General features: G+C 40.0%; 1 protein-coding gene across 1 annotated transcript in view; it reads right to left on the bottom strand.

Annotated features, from left to right (window-relative positions):
* The window catches only part of syne1a (spectrin repeat containing, nuclear envelope 1a), a 173155-nt gene that overhangs the window by 30657 nt on the left and 122785 nt on the right, over positions 1-19713 (bottom strand). Inside the window, exons 88-98 of the mRNA XM_052098241.1 lie at positions 16369-16491; positions 15340-15522; positions 14952-15095; positions 9211-9414; positions 7580-7714; positions 4926-5048; positions 4419-4580; positions 3704-3904; positions 2732-2905; positions 1252-1443; positions 321-452 (exon numbers count right to left, since the gene is read on the bottom strand). Of these exons, the coding sequence (XP_051954201.1) occupies positions 321-452; positions 1252-1443; positions 2732-2905; positions 3704-3904; positions 4419-4580; positions 4926-5048; positions 7580-7714; positions 9211-9414; positions 14952-15095; positions 15340-15522; positions 16369-16491 (1773 nt within the window). The remainder of the gene's footprint in view (positions 1-320; positions 453-1251; positions 1444-2731; positions 2906-3703; positions 3905-4418; positions 4581-4925; positions 5049-7579; positions 7715-9210; positions 9415-14951; positions 15096-15339; positions 15523-16368; positions 16492-19713) is intronic.

Raw genomic sequence — 19713 nt, 5'->3', positions numbered from 1 at the left:
GTCAAGCGATAAAATACCTAAATTATCCATTCTAATTCTGCTACACCCTGTCCACAGTAAAATTTAATTGGTCCAAATTCCTACTGCACATAGCTGTCTGTTAAACAATAAATATCTCCTGATTGGCTTTGATTGTGTCGTAAAAAAGCACATCAGTTTAATGTTCACAGACAGACAAATTTGATTATCTCTGTAAACATATTGCATTGCACCTAGTTAGGACACAGTGTTAGGATTTTTACCTAAAGACTATGTTTCAACAGTATATAGATATCATGTTTTTATATGTTATTAATTCATAGCAGTTGTTTGATTCATACCCTCTGTCTTTGCACTGTATCTTGATGCTGCTGGTTACGTGTGGATCTCGCCTGACTCAGCCAATCAATCATATTGGGGCTCTGAGACAGAGACAAGTCTGATTCAGTGTCTTCCTGTTCCTGAAGTGACCCCTTAAAACAAAAGACAGAAGTCTGTTTAAGACGTATAGTATAAAGTATAGTATAGTATTTTATTTATATTTAAATTACTGCATTGATTCTATGGTAATTATTTTGATTTTGGATACTCATTTTCCTTGTTCTAAAAACAAATCCATTCAAATGTGAGTCAGCAGATATTTGCTGAATTCTGTAGGATTGGTTTGATGCTTATTTAGCTTATGCTAGACTAGCAAATCTATGCTGTTCACCAGCAAAAAATGCTGACCAACTAGCATGGTCTTTCTGGTGAAGGTATACATTTAAGTTTGGTAATATTATTTTACAGAGGGTGCCAAAACTATTAACCTATCTAGAAGCCACTACTGACAAAAAACCCTAAACATGTAGTTCAAGCATGACTGACAAAAGCAATCAGAAATAAGCTTGTCAGCTTTTAAATGTCAAAGACAGTTACACTAAAAAAGAGCAAATTGAAAATTCCAGACCTTCCTCACACATTTGCAAAAGGTCTTTGTTTCAGATGGATGTTGCTGGAATGACATGCAACATCATTCAAAACAATAAACAGTGCTTGGCATTCTATTGTACTGCTGTTCACAAAGCAGCCATTGACGCATGGGTATTTTAGTGTTTGCATTTGTGTGTGTACATGTAGAGTACTTACTAATACCAGTTGTTCTTGTACTGGGCCTTGTAAAGGTATTTAGACCCTTAATGAATAGTCATTTTACCCAATTGCAGATCTACAGGTCTTGTGTGACCCTTCTCTCTTTGAATGTTTTTTTTATGTTGTTTTAAAGTCTCTCACCTGGATGTGGGTCTGTTTGTCATGGAGGATGCGCTGTAACTCCAGCAGGCTGGATTTGAGGCTGTGTAGTTTGAGGGAAAGCTGCTCAGCATCCCCCCGTGTACCTGCCTTCCCCTCCATCAGTAAACTCTCACTGTGTACTGACAGCTCAGACAGACACAGCACCTTCTGCTCGATCTCCAGTAACATGTTCTACCAGGAAAAGAGATTCCAACACCATAAAACAGCTTCTGTTAAATGTGAAACCTTTTGTTTAGATATGATTTTGCTAAATATATATATATATATTTTTTTATCAGTGCTCTCTCAGGTTGAATGGTGGTCAGATGCATTTCAGCTAAGAATAGAGATAAACAACATTCTTAATTAACAGTTTATTAAACATTAATAACATTAAATTAAAATCTGGTTTAACATGTTTCATTAAGGATTATGTGCTTTTAGTCAAACCTCTCTTTCTTCTCAAAAATCATGTTTTTGTGCAAAAACAATACAATCTTATATATAAACAAACTCTACAACAACAAAACATAGTTTATTTTTGTATGAGTTTAACATTTAGTTAAAGTTGTGGTAGATCAAGGATAAGATTTATTGATTTATGCTGTCAAAAATGTACTGTCAGCATCCTTCATGTTAAACCACAACAGAAGGTGTGTGAGAAAAGAGGTAGACAGGAGAAGTCTGTGAGTGCAGTGAGTGATAATCTTCTTAAGCTGCTTATACAAGACTTGGGACATTTACTTGAGAGCTTTACCATACTACAGAAGGCAATCAGTACACTAGTCCAGTGTAGGTAATGTGAAAAATTCTTAACTTTGAATAGATCAGGGCTGATCAGGACTGACTACAGGTAATCAGTGAAGAAAGCCTGCAGTATTCATGAATGAGGAATGGGAAAATATTAACAGCAGTCCACTGTGGGTCAGGGCCACCCTGGTTTCTCACAAAGAGTCTAACTCTCAGGTTAAAGGTTAACCTGATCCTTATAGCCCTCTAATCAAAACACAAAAGACACACACGTTTGTATGTGTGTGTATCTTTCGAAGGAATGCAGGCATGCACTGTGGTATGTCCCATGGCGGCAGGGAAAGAAGACAACTCCAATTGCACAAAACAAGACAGCTAATCAGATTTACTGTGGCTCACTCTAGTGACTCCAGACATATTGATCTACCAGGATGATCGACTGACATAAGAATGTTTATGAATGTCCTCGAAAATTATTCATGGCTTTCACACCTCTGAATCACAACAGATTGCTGAATATTTATCAGTGGAAATGTTTAATTTAATTTGCTTGAATTATGGCTAAAACCCCCAAAAAACAGAATTTTAGGTAATTTATACTTTAAATATAAAAAGACTTATTTTCAAATCCTATATTTAGGATAGACTTTTCACGCTGTAATTTTGCAAGTGTTGAAATCAGGTTTGTTTGTTTAGACAAAGCCTTTGATGTGAAAGCATCAGCTCTTACCTGGCAGTCAATAAGCTGTTCCTCCATGTCCATGTCCTGTGGGTGTGGCTGTAGAGTGGAGCTCAGTGTTGCACGTGTGCTCAGCAGCCAGTTGTCAAGCTCTTCTGCTTCACTATGGTAACGCTGTAGCGCTTGTTCCTGCCTCTGTTCCTCCAACTGCTCGCTCAATCGCTCCTATGGGACAGAGATTGCAAAATTAGAACTGCATTTCTGTCAAACCTTTTCTTCTTTAACATACTTTTACTTACGTTTTACTTCTGACAACAGATAAGTATGTTATAAAGGTATTTAGTAATGTGTGTCTGCAATTAAGTTCAATAATTCAATGTATAGTAGGTGAGGCTCTGGAGGGACATTTCTTTTTTTTTTTTTACAAATGTTTTAAAAAGTACCGACACTGTACCGATACTGCTGAAAACTATGTGTGAAAACATGCATACTGCCAGTATGTTCTGTACTGATCTTTAATTATGCTTCCAACAGTGAAGTAGAGAGACATAGAGGTAAATCAAAAGACTACTACGATGTAGGAAGAATAAAAAAAGGCACTGTCTCTTAGAAATACAAGTCAATTTCATATATTTGTATGTTAATTAGACTGGCACTAAATAACCCCAGCTTGCCATCAGCTAGGCCAATTAATCAGCCGATATTTGGCCAATCTTGCTTGGCTGATTAATGGTATCCATTTCAAAATCCTTGTCAATGGTAAATCTCAATGGTCTTTGGCCACCCTGCTCTCTAAATATCAGCATCAGCATTCCACCACCGGAAAACACAGATCCATTACCATTTTCAACCACTAAAAAGATGCTGCCTGCCAGTAAATACAAAATATGTACAAAAATATATTATGAGATATAATGGAATATATCCTGGATTATAACTTATTTACAAATCTACAATTATCAACTAGAAACCAGCCTCAAATAAGCAAAGGTTTAAAATGTATCTGCATGTAATGATTCTCACCTCCAGAAGTTGGCGTTTGCCAGAGGCCTTCATGTGGATGGTGGCCATGCGCTCTCCCAGTACAGTGAGGGTTGACTGCAGGGCCAGCTGGTCACCAGCATCAGCCTCCAAACTGTCCTCATCCAACTGCAGCTCCTGAGAGAAGCAGGCCTGTAGTGCACTGATCTCATCCTGGAGCATTAGGATCTCATCCATTAGAGCCTGTATAGACACCAGCAATGAGCAAATCAACTCATGCATTTATTTAAAATTAAACTCTGGTTTCTTTAAATTGTTGAAATGCTCAAGCTGCAGTAAAGTTACAGTACATGGCCAAGACTATGTGGAGACTTTAACACCACACCCATATGTGATTGTTGAATATTTAATTTAAAAATAATGTGCATTTATAAATAATAGTTGGTACTCAATCTGCTGCAATAATAGCTTCCACTTTTCTTGGATGCTTTCCACTAGATGCTGGAATATGGTTGAGGGAATTTGCAACCATTGAGACACAATTGGCCAGACATGAAACATATAGTGGATTTGGTTGAGCACTTTGAACAGGGAAACACTGCTTGGTAAGAGAGTTGTAGAAATAAGAGAAGCTGGTAATCTAAAGTGTAATCTTGTCCTCTCGCTGATATCGGTAGTCTAGTAGTAGGCTTGATTTTTAATGTAACCTAGATTAAGTGCGGTCATCTTGCATAATCTGATCCACTGTCGTTCTTACTTGGTGGGCCGCCATCTGGCTCTCAGGGCTCTTGCCTGCGTCTAAGCCCTCGTTTAGTGCCGTTTCAACTGACTCCATCTTTGTGGAGACAGACTGCAGGGTCTCCTGATAGTGCTGCTGTCTCTCCAAAGCTTCATATAGACACTTCTGCTTCTCATTGATCTGCATAGAAATGTACAGTACAGCATGTTTTAAAAGTAAAGAGTGCAATTGTTTAAACGCTTTTTCCTACTCCAGAGCATAATATGCAAAGACAATTATAATTATGCCGTTTGAAGATTAATTTTCCAGAAAGACACTGTAGCTCTATGGCACTATCAAAACATTGCTCTATTAGTTTGAACGTCCAAACCAGCCAACACATCAGTACTGGTTCAACCAAATTTGCAGTTGCATATGAGGACTCTAGTGGCACAGAATTTAGATTCAACCTAAGTTATGTTAGGAAGTGATTTGGAATTTTGTAGATGTAGATGTAGCTTTGATTAGCCTGTATATATTATTTACCACATTCTTCAAAGTTTCCCAAGAGCGCTGTAGGTCATCCAGGTTTGATGAGGCAGCTGACTCCATGGATGGGTCAAATAGCTCTTGTAGTGGAGCTCTGCTCAGGGGAGTTCGTCCTGAACCCTACGAGAGACATCAACTCATATCAATGAGTGTGTGCATGCACGCATAAATAATAAACCAAACCCTGCTAATCCTTTGAAAATACAACAAAGCAATAGTAATACTAATGTGAGTTCTGTTTCATTCCTACTGACCAAGTGTTTACACTGCCTCTGGCAGTCATCCAGAATTCACAGAACCAGAGTTACATGTGTAACTAACATTTGTGTCTGTTTCCATTTCTCAAATTGTTGGCTGAAATCAGTGTGTGCTTGTGCCCAGTATGTTTTTTAAACCAAATGTTGTGCCACACTAAACAATTCTGATGTGATTAACCATGTGTTTGCCAGACACTAAAATACATTAAAGATCTGTGCAGCCTACCCTAAACATGTTTGTGCTCACACTTTGAGCAGTTTTTCCCCTCAGGCCATCCACCTCACGAACAGTAAAACTGCCCCCAAATACTTTCTTTTTTGTCAATACAACCATGTGCAATATTCAATCCATCCATTCCTACTTATATCTATATTTCATTTATATTTATTAACATATCCTAACTATTCTTCAATACATTACATCACCTGCATATAACTGAATATCTGTATGTAAAATATTCAAACATTATTGCTCTATTATATATTTCTCTTTTCATTTGTATCCTTTTTGTCACTATGTGTATTTACATATGTTTAAATGTATATGTTTGTATGTATGTATATATGGCTATATTCTCTTTGCACTGGAAGCTTCTGTAACCATGGAAAATTCCTTGTATGTGTAAGCATACTTGGCAATAAAGCTCATTCTGATTCTGATAATTCAATAGATGGCTGATGTATGTTTATACACTTTACACTTACAAACTTTATGAAACAAGGACAGCCTTCAAGTCAGAATGAAATATCAAATAAGAATAAAACAAGAGAAAAATAACTGTTTGCCCTGTATTGATCATTAATGTATTGCAATGCTGGGCAAAATCCCTCTTACAAAATGTACATTTACATTTATGCATTTGGCAGATGCTTTTATCCAAAGCGACTTTCAGCGCACTTATTACTGGGACAATCCCCCTGGAGCAACCTGGAGTTAAGTGCCTTGCTCAAGGACACAAAGTTGTTGTCTGTGGAGATCGAACCAGCGACCTTCTGATTAACAGTTATGTGCTTTAGCCCACTATGCCACAACCAGTCCAGTCCAAATACCTGAACTAAAAAGAGATTTCTGCTCTTTCTCTCTTATTCTCTCTCCCAATGTGTAAAATCAACAGAAGACTACAGGGTTCCCACACACTTTGACCAATGTATTTCCATTACTTCTCCAGTCCTTCATGATTAATGGATTTACTGGGAAGTATTTATACATTTACGCATTTGGCAGACGTATTTATCCAAAGCGATCTGCAACGCATTTAAGGTATATATATATATTTTTTTTCCAGTTTGTGTGCTCCCTGGGAATTGAACCTCTGATTTTGCCGTTGCTAGTAGCTAGAGCCATTTTCTACAAGCTGAGATACAACAGGTGATTTTTATAATAATTGAACTTCTTCCCACTATTGCAGCCGGGATCATTAGTCTTCACCAGCACAGTTAAAGAGAATATTTATTGTACCTCTGCTCTTGGGTCTCTTTGTCTTGCTCTCACTGTCCTGACAGTGCATGACTTTCTTCTGCTGATTTTTGAAGAATATCTCAGGTGTAGGGCCATACAATGCAAGTGAGTGGGTACCAATTTTTTTAAGCTCCAAAGAGCAAATTAAGCCATAATTAAAGTAATCCATTCGACTCCAATTGTTTAATGTCTTCTGAAGTGAAACACTAGGTGTAAGAAAAATCTAAAAATCTAAAAATGTATCTATAAATCTTCGCTTTTGGCCAGCAGTGGTATGCATGTTCGCGAGAGGGTATAGTGCACGCTGCCTCTCGCATGACGAAAGTGCGATGGCAAATTCACACATGAACTGACACCCTATCTACTCCGCAAGCGTCCATTGATGCAACCCAACACAATGGCTTGAGGCTGTCTACAGTGGACAAATTGACAAGAACGATTTCTAAGCCATTTATTTGTGTTGTTGGCAGTAGTAACACTAACATTATATTATATTATATATTTATATTTATACTATAAAAAAATATTTATTTATTATATCATTATATTAATTTATATCAATAATATACTGTATGTTAACATATTATTAGTGTATGTTCCCAAAATGACACAATTGGGTTTCTGAGCCCCTATGCAAAGCATAACTACAAATATTTATATTCATTATAGTAATGCCCGTGACTTTTCCAAGCCTGGAAATCACAAAATTTAAATTCCCTCATATTTTTTGTTGTCTCTTGACAGTGGGAACCCTAAGACTTACATTCTTATCTATACCAAGAACAGAGCAGTGGCTCCTGCAAGAATTAGATTGGTTAAGTTTCAAGTTAAAGTGGGTTAGTGGCTGATCAGGGTTAAGTTGATTAAATGTGATAAGGTGGGCAATGCCTGGTCTAGGTGAGTAAATGCAGTGTGTGGGTTAGAGTTGCGGGTACCTGATAGGTGTCAGCATTAATCCCAGGTGAGGGGGATCTGCAGGCGGGGGGAGAGGAGACCTCACTGTTGGTGCCCTCCTCACCAGACTCCTCTGTGACTGGGGAGAGGAGAGTATGACAACGGCCTGCTGTCATCTGGCCATTTAACACAGTCAAAGAGGCAGAGGGAGAAAGAGAGACATGTACAATCAGACAGGGCAGAGAGTCCAGCACCAAGATAAGATGTAAGAAAAGACACAGCAGACTGAAGAGGGTGAACAAAATCAGAGGACAGGCTGGAAGAATATTTAGGGAACAGTTCACCCCAAAATTACAATTTCTCTTGTAATTTAATCACACTCATGTTGTTCCAAACCCATCTTTCTTTCTTCCGTGGAATACAAAAAGAGATGTTATTACAAACTGTCAGTCTCAGTCCCTATTCACTTTCATTAAAAAGATTGTGAAAAGTAAAAAAAAGTGAGTTTTACATTCTTCCCAACATCTTAGTTCCACGGAAGAAAGTCTTACAGGATTTTAACAAAATTAGGGTGTGTACTTGATGACAGAATTTTCATTTTGGGTGAACTATTCCTTTAAGGCATCTTTAGAAAGCCACTATAAGGCTGCACTGAGCAGGCTCCGTGCTGGCTCCAAATTCTGTGTAAAAATGCAATGCATCATCATAGCCAGCCATGAAAAATGCTATCTCTGATACAAATGTTTGTTTTTATATTTGCAATTTTTGTTTCACATTATTTCTGCAATTGAAAATGCATTCACGTTGCCTCTGTGTGGAATTTAAAAAAATCTATGTAATGCACCTTTGATGGGATATATATATGTCACATTTAGAGGGTCAGAAATGCTGAATAAGACCCCATAAAGCCTGCTTAGAAGACTGCACTGCAACACCACTAAATTACAGACAGACCACATTTGTCTAGAGCTGCCATGACTAAGCCTTTTACAGAATTCATGTCATGAAAAAGGAATGGGGCAGAGGATACACATTCACACACACACACACACACACACACACACACACACACACATATGATGAGGCACAACCTCCCTCTTTATGAAATCAATGTAAAAATACATGCATGAATACCAACAAAAACTGACACAATATGTGCAATGACAATGAGTTGTGCTTGCCAGCATAAACTGAAGTAATCTGAACCATTAAAGCTTGCAAGCATTAGGCTAAATTTAGATCTAGCAACAGTGACTGTTGAACTACAGCAAAGAAACCCCACCTCCCCTCTGTAAGTCTATAAGACAGAACGCATGAATTCCAAACAGCTGGAGCACAAGCCGAAATGTGTTCAGCTCCTTTTTGGCAATTAATGTGGAATCAAGCCCTGGTCATGTCTCCCAGTCCTTACTGATGCAACACAGGGCAATCTGGCCCACTGAATAAGACCTAAAAATGCAGCTGACACAGTGAAGACAACTAAACAACAATGCTGACAAAGTCAAGGCCAACTAACATCCTGTTTCCTAAGAAGAGAGAGAGAGAGAGAGAGATAGAGAGAGAGAGAAATGATGGCAATAAGACAAAAAAGAACAAGCACGTGTACACACAAATAACCCCTCACCCCTACACATGCCACTGTCCAGGCAGGTGTATGTGCATAATCACTCACCATGACAACAGAGGGGTGTGTTGGTGGGTGTTTGGGCATCTCCTCCTCTTCATCTTCCAGATCCTCCAGCCCGTCAGAGAGGCCGTCAACCTCGCTGACCGTCAGCAGCATTGTAGCATGCTTTGCCTTCACAGTCAACATCTTGCACTTAGAGTTCAGGGCCGAGATCTGCTCCTGGTAGCCTTTTATCTTCAGGGCCAGTTCCTGTCACAATGACACATTACATTATTATTCCACTGAGGCTCCACGCTGCTGATTTAAGTCCATGAAGCAAACAAACATATGCATCCTGGATTAAGTCCCATAGATGAAGTGGAAAAGGGGGTTAATGCATCAAGGGTTAATGCAGAGACCGGCATCGGCAAGCTGAGCTGAGAATTTTTCGCTCTCACTCAGTCTGTTTGCAGTATAAAAAAAAGGCACAGGCAAGCAAACGCTCGGTAAGAGGCATTTGGTTTGCTCAGCCAATCAGAACACACTGGGTGATGGCTGAAAAGCCAAGCCTTCAGGCAACAGCCAACTTGATTGGCAGAGAGGAAGGCCAACATGAATGAGTGGGAGGAGCATAGAGAGAGGAAGAAAGACAAAGTGGAACAAAATCACTCCCTCCCAACCAGCCAACTCACACTCATACACAAATAACCCAGGAAGAGGAAATGAGCTCATTTAGAGGGGCTCAGTTATTTTCCTTCCTTCCCCTCACTTCCTCCCTTTACACCAATCCCCAAGCTGTTTTGCTGAAAAGAAAAAACAGGGCGCAAGCAATAAAATGAGAAGACTAGAGGGAGGGGAGGAAGAGGGTTCACATTTCAGATTTTGTATGGCCTGTGGAATAGCCCCTCTACCCCCTCCTCTCTGTCTCTCTCTAAATGTCGCACATTCTCACAAACATACACAGACAGGCCAGTCTATGATAATGAGGTCATGTGGGAGAGGACTCCAGCTGCAGCATTCAAGCTGAATGCAGAGGAATATAACTCAGGGTAATAAAGCCATAGCTGTTGCTCCAACTGTACCTAACTCTGCTAATAAAAACATGGGGACAGATTCTGAACAATTTTAAGATTTGTTTTTACTTGGTTTAATTAAACTATCCTTTGCATTTCTGTGTGTGAATGTTTGTGTGTAAATGTAAATAAACAAGCCTCTTCAAGAGAGAAAAGAAAGGAATTTGTGTCACTCAGGACAACAGACAGGGGTCAAAGGTCTGAGAACTACCTTTACACCCACTGAGAACATGTTAGGAATTTATAGGTCATGAGTCATTCCAACCCAATGCAGGCTGACTAGTAAAACTATGGGGTGAGAGATATTATTTGCATCAGTGGTTCTCAGCTGACTTTGCTTCACAAACTAGGTTTCCCTATCAGTCACTCACTCAAAGTTGAGTCAATGTAGTGACACTAGGGGTCACCCTTGGGAGCCCCAAACAGCGCTGAACTTTGAGAAAAGGCCAAGGGGAATTGGTGAGTGGAATTTGCATGCCAATCCCCTGGACATACAGGTATAAAAGGAGCTGGATCGCAACCACTCATTCAGTTTTTTCTTTGGAGCCAAGCGGTTGTGTTCAGTTCGAGATTTATTATGAGAGCTTGTTTAAGGACCCGGCAATGTACATCTGCGTCAGACAGATGCTTTTGTAGCGTCTCGGGTGCGTTGCATCATAAACATAACATTTTTAGATAGCTGTGTCAAGTTAAATATAGTTTAATACTTAGAAGAACACATCTTGAGATACCTTAGTTCTAATTTGTGCTCCATCAAGTGTTTTGAATGCAAGAACACAACGAATGTTCATGTTGTGCTGTCTGCTGAAGGGTTGTTTTGTTCCCTGTATAAAATGTGTATTGCCCACACAGCTGAAGTTTCGCTTATTAGCTGTAAACAGGTGTGTAAAGCAGTTAATGGAAAGGAGGATAAATAATATTTTAATAATAAACTTAAACAAACGACACAAACACACACATGACGGACATATCCGTAAACTATGTCTCTCTACCGCACAATCCTCCGCAGTCAGCCTTTATCCCTCTCGGAGGCTTGATTAGCCTGATAAGGGACCAGGTGTGTAGAATCACGACACGGCCCCGCCCTCCGCCCTGCCAAAAGTGGTACTACAAGCTTGCATTTCACAGGAACTTCCTTATTATGGTCCGTGGACATTGCAATTAATTACGTTAATTTTTTTAACACATTCTTTTTAATAAAATTAATCACACTGAAATAACATATTAACTCGACAGTCCTAATCTAAATATAATAAATATATCTAAATCTGTCATCATTAATAATTTGGATCCATATTTTTGCATACTTCAATGCATATTTTGTTATTTTCATTAGATAATCAAGTGTTCTAAATGGAACTATAAAGAACCATGCCCTGTCAGCACATACATTGTGTCTCCAACTTCATATCTTCTAAATAATAATAAAAATGATTCCTCATTAAACCTCATCTGGTATAATATCTTTATACAAAGCCCTTCATCTGGTGAAAATACAGGCTATAAAAAGCCTAATTTGGTAAATAGCCAACTATAGAGCACTGTAGCATATCCAAGTCATTTTATACTGTAGGGCAGTGCTTCCCAACACTTTTTACGACTAAATAAATTCTATTGCACAACAATATCCCACATAGGCTAATCATCGTCAATATTTTTATATTTCAAGAACTTGTCCATGTTTTCTGTCCGTCTTAGTAGTGTGTTCAATTGTAACGTTTGAAATTCGGCTATGCAAACAAAAAAATATCACATAGGTAGGCTCACTGTGTGAGGACACAGGTGGGTAATGAAAAAACAACACATTTTCTTCTTTTTTTAATTTGTAGATTTGTTCTTGCAATGCCACAACAAATTACAGGGATGCAATCTCATGAGGGGCAAAAAAGGTAAGACAATCATTGGGCCATGAACACTTTTTCTGGGGATATTATTTTTTTAAAGAATAAGCTAAAAGCATCAATTCCAGCTATTTTAGTGATTCAAGTTGATTCAAGTTTACAATTGTGCAGAATTAGTTGCAAAATAAAGAGTATTTTGGTGAGGCTTGCTTCTGTTTCACAAATTTGTTCAATTTTATTAATTGATTAGTTCAGTGACCCCTTATGGAAATTTCACTAGGTGGCTACAAATGAGCGTCTTATGTGCTACGAGTGAGTCAGTATTTTTAGTCGTTCATGACCAAAATCTACCAAGAGACTTTATAGTGTTTAAGCATTAAAAGAACAAAGCAGAACTATATTCTTCCTTCAGCCTGAGCATTATTTTTCATCCAAAATGACAATAATAGTCTAATAATAGTGTTTCATTAACACCCTTACCTTCTCCTTTATTAAAACTTGCATGGCTACAAATCTACTGACTTCAGTAGAAGAATTAATTTTCCTACAGTAGCCTATTTAAACTGCTGAGCATGGCTTTTATCAGAAAAGACCACAATAATAGACAAAAAATAATAATTTTGAGTTTCAATAATGTTCTTTCGTCATGGTAAAGTGCATATCACATGAGTTTAGTCAAGGCGTCAACGCTCCGTTCAACGCCAGCGTAAAGTGCCGCATTACCCTCCACATCACAAGAGTTACAGAGAGCATCACAGAGGGGCAATTGTACGAGTTTTCCACGTAAAAAAGCGGGAGGTGTGCACAATAAACATTGAAGACAAGGACTCGTTCATGTTTATGTCTAAGCATTTTCTTGGTGAATTGAAATTAGTTCAATAACTGGGGTCTCTGATATTCGTAAACGACAAGGTAATATTTCATTAAAATTAATTATGAGACATTCGATGTCTCTTGACACATTTGGACAGTTTTTAAATATTTCTTGTTGCTTAGTTCACTCAAAGACATAATTTGTGAGGCAAAACGTGTGTGAAAAACACTTTGTGTGAAGTTGGAACCGATGTTGTGTTGACGCATCACTTCATAGACTTCAATGTATTCGGCAGCACTGACACAAGTCATGTGAAATCCCCTCAACGTGCAGAAACATCCGTCACTTTTACACATTAATAGCTCTTCCACCCATTTCTCTCCATGATGAATAAGGTAGACTCACATGCCGATGCTAAAGTAAACAAACAACATGCCCCTCTCATTCAGTATGCTTTAACGGAAACCTAGCTAGCAACACAGTCAAATGGTTATATTAATATTTTCCAGGACAAATCATTATTTTTCCAAGACATTTCCATGACTGGAAAACTGCATTGCAAAATTCCAGGTTTTTCAGGACATGTGGGAACCCTGTTTTTCAGTTCTGCCCACAATTTTACTATCGAATTGAGGTCAAGGCTTTGTGATGGTAACTCCAATCCCTTGTCTGGAGTGGTGGTGTAGTGGTCTAAGCACATAACTGGTAATCTGGTAATCAGAAGGATGCTGGTTCGGGCTCGTTGGATTTGGATCGGGCTCGTTGGACCGAGACCCGATCCGTCTAAATGCTTCAGTATCAGAGCTGATACCTATCCAGGTATTGCATTAATGCATCCCTAGTCAAAACTAATGCACTAGGTTAAAATGTTTTTCTTGTTTCTTTTTATCTGTCAAAATGACAGACTTTGGAATTATTCGTCAATGTTTCAAAGATCGGTCAAATAATTGATTGTTAAGTGATTGTTTGTGCCCCACACTAAATAATCATCTTAAGACCCCATTGTCGTGTGGACATCCTTGCAATGTGTGATTACAAATGTAAAGTTTACTTCGTTGTTTTTAACTGACTGCTAAGTAGAGAAAGGGTAAATATTAAAACGGGTATTATTCAATGGCAAATGGATTGTTTGGATCTCATCTTTGGACTTACGTTACATGGAAAGAGTGAGTCTTTTACTCTCAGCACGCACTGAATGATCACTGTTGTTGTATTTCTTCACCACTACACTACTTAATCACTGGTGAGTGAAGTCTGAAAGATTACCAGCCAGTGGCTAATCACAGACATTTTAGTTGCATATGTGAGGGATTTCCGTGCATTGTAGAGGGTTTCCCATAGAATAAGAGTGCAACCTTGGGATTTAAGAATCAAAATCATTAAGAAGAAAATCAATATTTTGTCAAAAAGATACAAATGTGTATAATATTTTGTATAATACGCATCACTGTTCCATTATAAGAGTTCTTTGTGAGTGAAATACCCTATCATTTATTAACATGTAGGGCCTACACAAGCATACCATAGAGCACAAATTATGATTAAAACTTGTATAATATTAAGTGTGTAAAGATTATGCATAGTGGCAAACTAGTAGCTTCTTGCCATTATTTTATTATTACAGTGATGCTGCGCGGTGCACCTTTTTTTCTGCATTTGGCCCCTGACCGAAAAAATTTGGTCACCCCTGGTTTAACTGAACACAGTCTTTGATATCAACAACAGAAGATATGGGAAGTGTTTTCTCCTCCCTTTTAAAGTTGACAAGCCCATTTATTTTGCCCATATAATATTATTCTAACTATGCACAATTATATTATTTGTTCAGTTTTATTACTTGTATTTTGCTTCATTTTCCCTGCTGTCCGCAACCCTTTCAGAACAGACCTGTGACCCATTTCTGCACCACAACCTCAACAGCTGAGAATCAGCATGTTCTCCACAGTATTCCTGCAGTGAATCGTATGAATGACTAACTGATGCACAAAATGAGAAAGATTTAAACAAATGAACAGTGATGATCTAAGCATTTTTGTGTTTATATCCATAAATGTGAGAGTGTTAGTGTGATTTCTTTACCTCATGATGTTGAATCTGTGTCTGAAGCTCCTGTATGTTTCCTGTGGCAACAGGGCGGTCGTGAATGACACGGTGTGCCTCTTCAATAAGTCTCTGTAGGTTCTTCACTTCCTGTTCATATTGCTCATACTGCACCAAGGCCTCCTGGGAGAATGTGAAAATAGATGCAAAATAAGTGCACAGCTCAAATGAATCCTATGAGCATGATCCTGTGTGCCATTTGTAGCATATAATGTATATTAAAGCAATCATATTGTACACTGCTGAAAGACAGCATTTGTTTCCATGAAAAAGGACAAGATTTGCTTTACATGTACTCTTTCACAATATATGTGAAGTTCATTAGCATGGTAGAATAAGCTGCAACCTGCTGTCTGTGTGTAGATACCTGTAGTATATTGCACTGCTGAATGGTGTTATGTTGGAGATGGCTGCTTTCTTGCTGCAGACTCTGCGCAGTAACACAGAGTGGCAACGTTGCCATTACCTCCTCTGGCAGCCGGAGGGCACTCTGACACATCTGCATCGCTTGCACCAGCTGCTTGAGACCCTCCATCTCTGACAACAGGAGCTAAAGAAACAATTATTATTCAGCATCGGGTTGAGTATTTTCAGCTTTGGCAAGTTATCAGTAACAAAATCAGCACATGCAAAGTGTCAGTATAATGTGACAACATGATGTGGAGCACAGAATATTATGATTGCATTCATAAAGAATTTGCATTTCCTGAAGAAAATGCCATTGCTTGGAAGGCAGCAATCGAATAGTGCAAAACAAATTAAGTTTTAAGTAAGGTTTTAGGCTTTGGCCCTACATAAATGCAATGCTGTATCAGAACCGCTTTGGCATGTCATAACACTCAGCACGCTCAGTCATATTTTCTGTTGACTGTGTATGAGAATCAGCACATAACAGGACATCATTTGGAATGTGAAGGCAGCAAAATATAGTAACAGATACTGTAACAGAGAGAAATACCAATCATAGTTGTGTGTCTCTTTATCAGAACAGTAAATAGTCTGTGTAAAGCCAGTCAGTGAGAATAAACAGATGTAGAAACCTCCTCACAACACATCTCCCCGTATGGAAATTTTACAATTATGTCATTATCCTTGCTTACAGTTTGAATGTTGAAAACGTTTCTGATGTCCCAGCATAATATGCAAAGATAACAGCAGATTAAAGGCAAAGTATAATTATCAACAAACAAAGTTTAAACAGAGTCTCTACATTAAGCATTTTGGGTAGAATTAATTTGTAGAGAAGAATAAAACGAGATAATGAAAATAAATAAAAAAATAATATATATAAACTTGCAAACACTAAAACATTGGGAAATGTAATAAAACCAATGTATTGGAAAGTAAATGATTAAGATGAGTCTGAAAAGTGAGGAAATGTGATGGGTCAGTGTACCTGTCTCTGAGCCAGCTGTTCTCTGAGGCTGAGGCGAGCCAGATCAGGAGAGGCCAGAGTCTCCTGCACTCTCTCTATAGACTGATGGAGGCACTTTACATCACTCTCCAGTCTCCCCAGATCCTACACAGAGAGACAGACAGTAGTACTGTTATGTCCACAACAATGTCAATTTCTATAAGGTAAAATTTGAAAAATTATGAACTAAAAGTATTGAAAGTGAATGTTACTTTGGCTACAGTGACAAATATTTTATACATTTTCAATATTCCATTAAGTATGTTATAAGAATTAAGGCATGTTTTAATATGCAGAAGAAGCTGCTTTAAATAAACAGGATAAGGTGATGATCAATAATGGTAAATGAGATTTGTTAGAGGGGTGCTATGCTAACTAGAAAGGTCAATCAATATGAATCTTCATGGCTGATTAATTGGCCGGTATTTGGCATTTTGAAATTATATGTATTGGTAACTGACACATCTTGGTCTGTTACCAGAGATGTTAACTCCCCCTTGTGTCAGTTGTGTAATAAAATACTTGAGCAATAAATCAGCTATTGGCCCCATTTCCCTCTACTGGCATACATAGGCTCCAGAAAACACCATATTGGTAGATCACTAAATTGACTAATAAGACTGTGGGCTAAATAACAAAGTAATGACCCAGGAACTGAGTATATACAGTACACCATTGTGCCATTGAGCAAGACACTAAACCTTAGGGTTGCTCCAGAGTAAATGCTACTGCAGTCAGTACACAGTAAATTGACCTGAGAATATCTGCTAAAAATGACAAGATATCAGCTCAAGTTGGCTTAAAAACTAAGTAAAAAGAAGCTTTTAAGCTTCAGGCTTAGAAGGTCAGAAATTGCCAAATTACAATAGCTCTATGGAGAATACAGAATTAATTAATAATAATTTAAATAGATGGTCCAGACAGTATCCGGCAAAGTTCCAGTCTGTGCAATACTAGTGGGTCTAGTTTTTAGTTTTGCTTGCTCTGTTATAAAGTAAAAAGCACTATTTATTTTATAATTAACTTTAAGTGGTTGTGGCATAGAGGACTAAAGCACAGAACTGGCAAGCAGAAGGTTGCCGGTTCAATCCCCACAGCCACCACCATTGTGTCCTTGAGCAAGGCTCTTAACTCCAGGTTGCTCCAGGGGAGCAATCTGTAATAAGTGCACTGTAAATTGCTTTGGAATAAAGCCTCTGCCAAATGCTTAAATCTAAATGTAAGTCTACAAAGTGTTAGTAAATTAATTTTCTGCTCTGCTGATGTTTCAGAAATAGTTTTATGATTGTTTTTGTTTTTACTACTTTTATATATTCAGACACATGAAACATAAAAGCAAACATGTATACACCCAATCAACTTTTAACCCCCTGTGGCAGCGGGGGTGTGGTCAAGCGCCCGTCCGGGAGAGGAAAGCGGTAAGGGCGCTTACACCTGAGCTAAATTATGCCTAACACCTGTATCTAATTCCAGTGAGCACGAGGAGAGCGGCATAAAAGCAGACACAGAGCCTCCAGTCGGGAGAGAGAGAACGCAACAAGCCAACCCAATGCGCTTGTGTACTGTGTGGTTAATGTTGGTAAACTGTCGAAGAGAAATGGCAATTAAAGCCTTACCTTTGTTTCATATCCTCGTTTCCTGTGTCCTCCTTCCCGTGAGGGTCTTTAAACTGGTGCCGAAACCCGGGACAAATTCCAAGCATGGAGAAAGTTCGCTCCATAGAGTCCTCCCAGCTGGCGGAGGTCCTCCAGTCCCTCACGACGTTACATCAAAGCCACCAGCAATCCCTGCTTGAGCTCTGGCAGGACCAAGTTCGGCGGTTTTTCGAAATCATGCGGGCTCAGGCAGAGGACTGGCACGCCATCCGGAGCCTCCTCAGCCAGGAGACCGCGTCGGCCACAACCACGACCCCGGACACCCGCGCTACGCTACCCCCGCCCATGTTACAGAAGATGGGGGCAGCAGATGATCCTGAGGCCTTCCTCGATTTATTCGAGCGCACGGCAGAAATCTGGGACTTGCCGCTCGAACAGTGGGCAGCCCGCCTAATTCCTCTCCTGTCCGGGGAAGCACAACTTGCGGCACAACAACTGCCGGTGACGAACCTTCTGGCCTATACAGACCTGATTCTCTCTCTCTCCCCTTCCCCTGTGTCTGCCCCCGCCTCCTCCCCCTCCCCTGTGTCCGCTCGCTCTGTTCTCTCCCCAGGGCCCGTTCCTGCCCTGCGCAGGTGTGGAGTATATGTCCGACCAGCTTCCCGGCCTTGGGAGAATGTTCCTTCCCCGTCCTTCAGCCGCTCTCCTCCTCAGGTGGGGGCGCCCACCAGCACAAGTGCGGGCGTAACGCCTGGGCCGGCCTGTTGGAAGTGCGGAGATCTGGACCACTTCCGGGATCAGTGTCCGCTGATGGAGGTGGGGATGGTGGTGCAGGTCTCCGACGTCCCGCAGGCTGCCCCCGATCAGGCTGGAGCATACCGGATTCCGGTAAGGATCGGGGGGTATTTACCAAGCTTTGCTGGATACCGGCTGCAATCAGACCACCATCCACCAATGCTTGGTTCAACCCGGATCTTTGGGTTTAGCTAAATTGGTGAGGGTGAGGTGTGTGCACGGGGATATTCACAAGTATCCCATGGTGACTCTGGCGATTAAATTCAGGGGAAGAAACCATAGTGTGGAGGCAGCGGTTAGTTCCCGCCTCACTCATCCGCTAATCTTGGGTACTGATTGGCTGAGTTTTAGAGATATGTTAGAGGGTATTTGCGCGGATGGGTCCTGCATAAAGAGGTGTGCGGTGTGTGATGCTTTGGGAGGGGAGGCGGAGCCGAGGCCGTCCTCGGGTGCTCTGAATGACGAGGGAAGGGGTGAGGTGACCACCCCTCCTCTCAGGGAATTCCCTGAGGGGGACTTCCCCCTAGAGCAGTCGCGGTACGAAACCCTTAAACATGCTCTTGACCAAGTGAGAGTAATTGATGGTCAACAGCTCCGGCCAGGCATCGCCATTTCATACCCATATTTTGCCATGATTAAAGATCAGCTATATAGAGTGACGCAGGACGCTCAAACAAAGGAGGAAGTGACCCAATTGTTGATTCCACGGAGCTGCCGGGAAATGGTTTTCCAGGAGGCTCACTATAATCCTATGGCCGGTCACCTAGGGGAACGAAAAACACTTCTCCGTCTAATAGCCCATTTCTATTGGCCGGGCATTGGCGGTGACGTCCGCAGGTGGTGTGCGGCGTGCCGTGAATGTCAGCTGGTAAACCCACCAGCCACCCCAAAAGCGACATTGCGCCCTCTACCATTGATCGAGGTCCCCTTCGAAAGA

Source organism: Xyrauchen texanus, chromosome 30 (assembly GCF_025860055.1).
Source record: "Xyrauchen texanus isolate HMW12.3.18 chromosome 30, RBS_HiC_50CHRs, whole genome shotgun sequence".
Classification (NCBI taxonomy): domain Eukaryota; kingdom Metazoa; phylum Chordata; class Actinopteri; order Cypriniformes; family Catostomidae; genus Xyrauchen; species Xyrauchen texanus.
The sequence above is the reverse complement of the archived record's forward strand: the minus strand, read 5'-3'. Positions and strand labels throughout refer to the sequence as shown.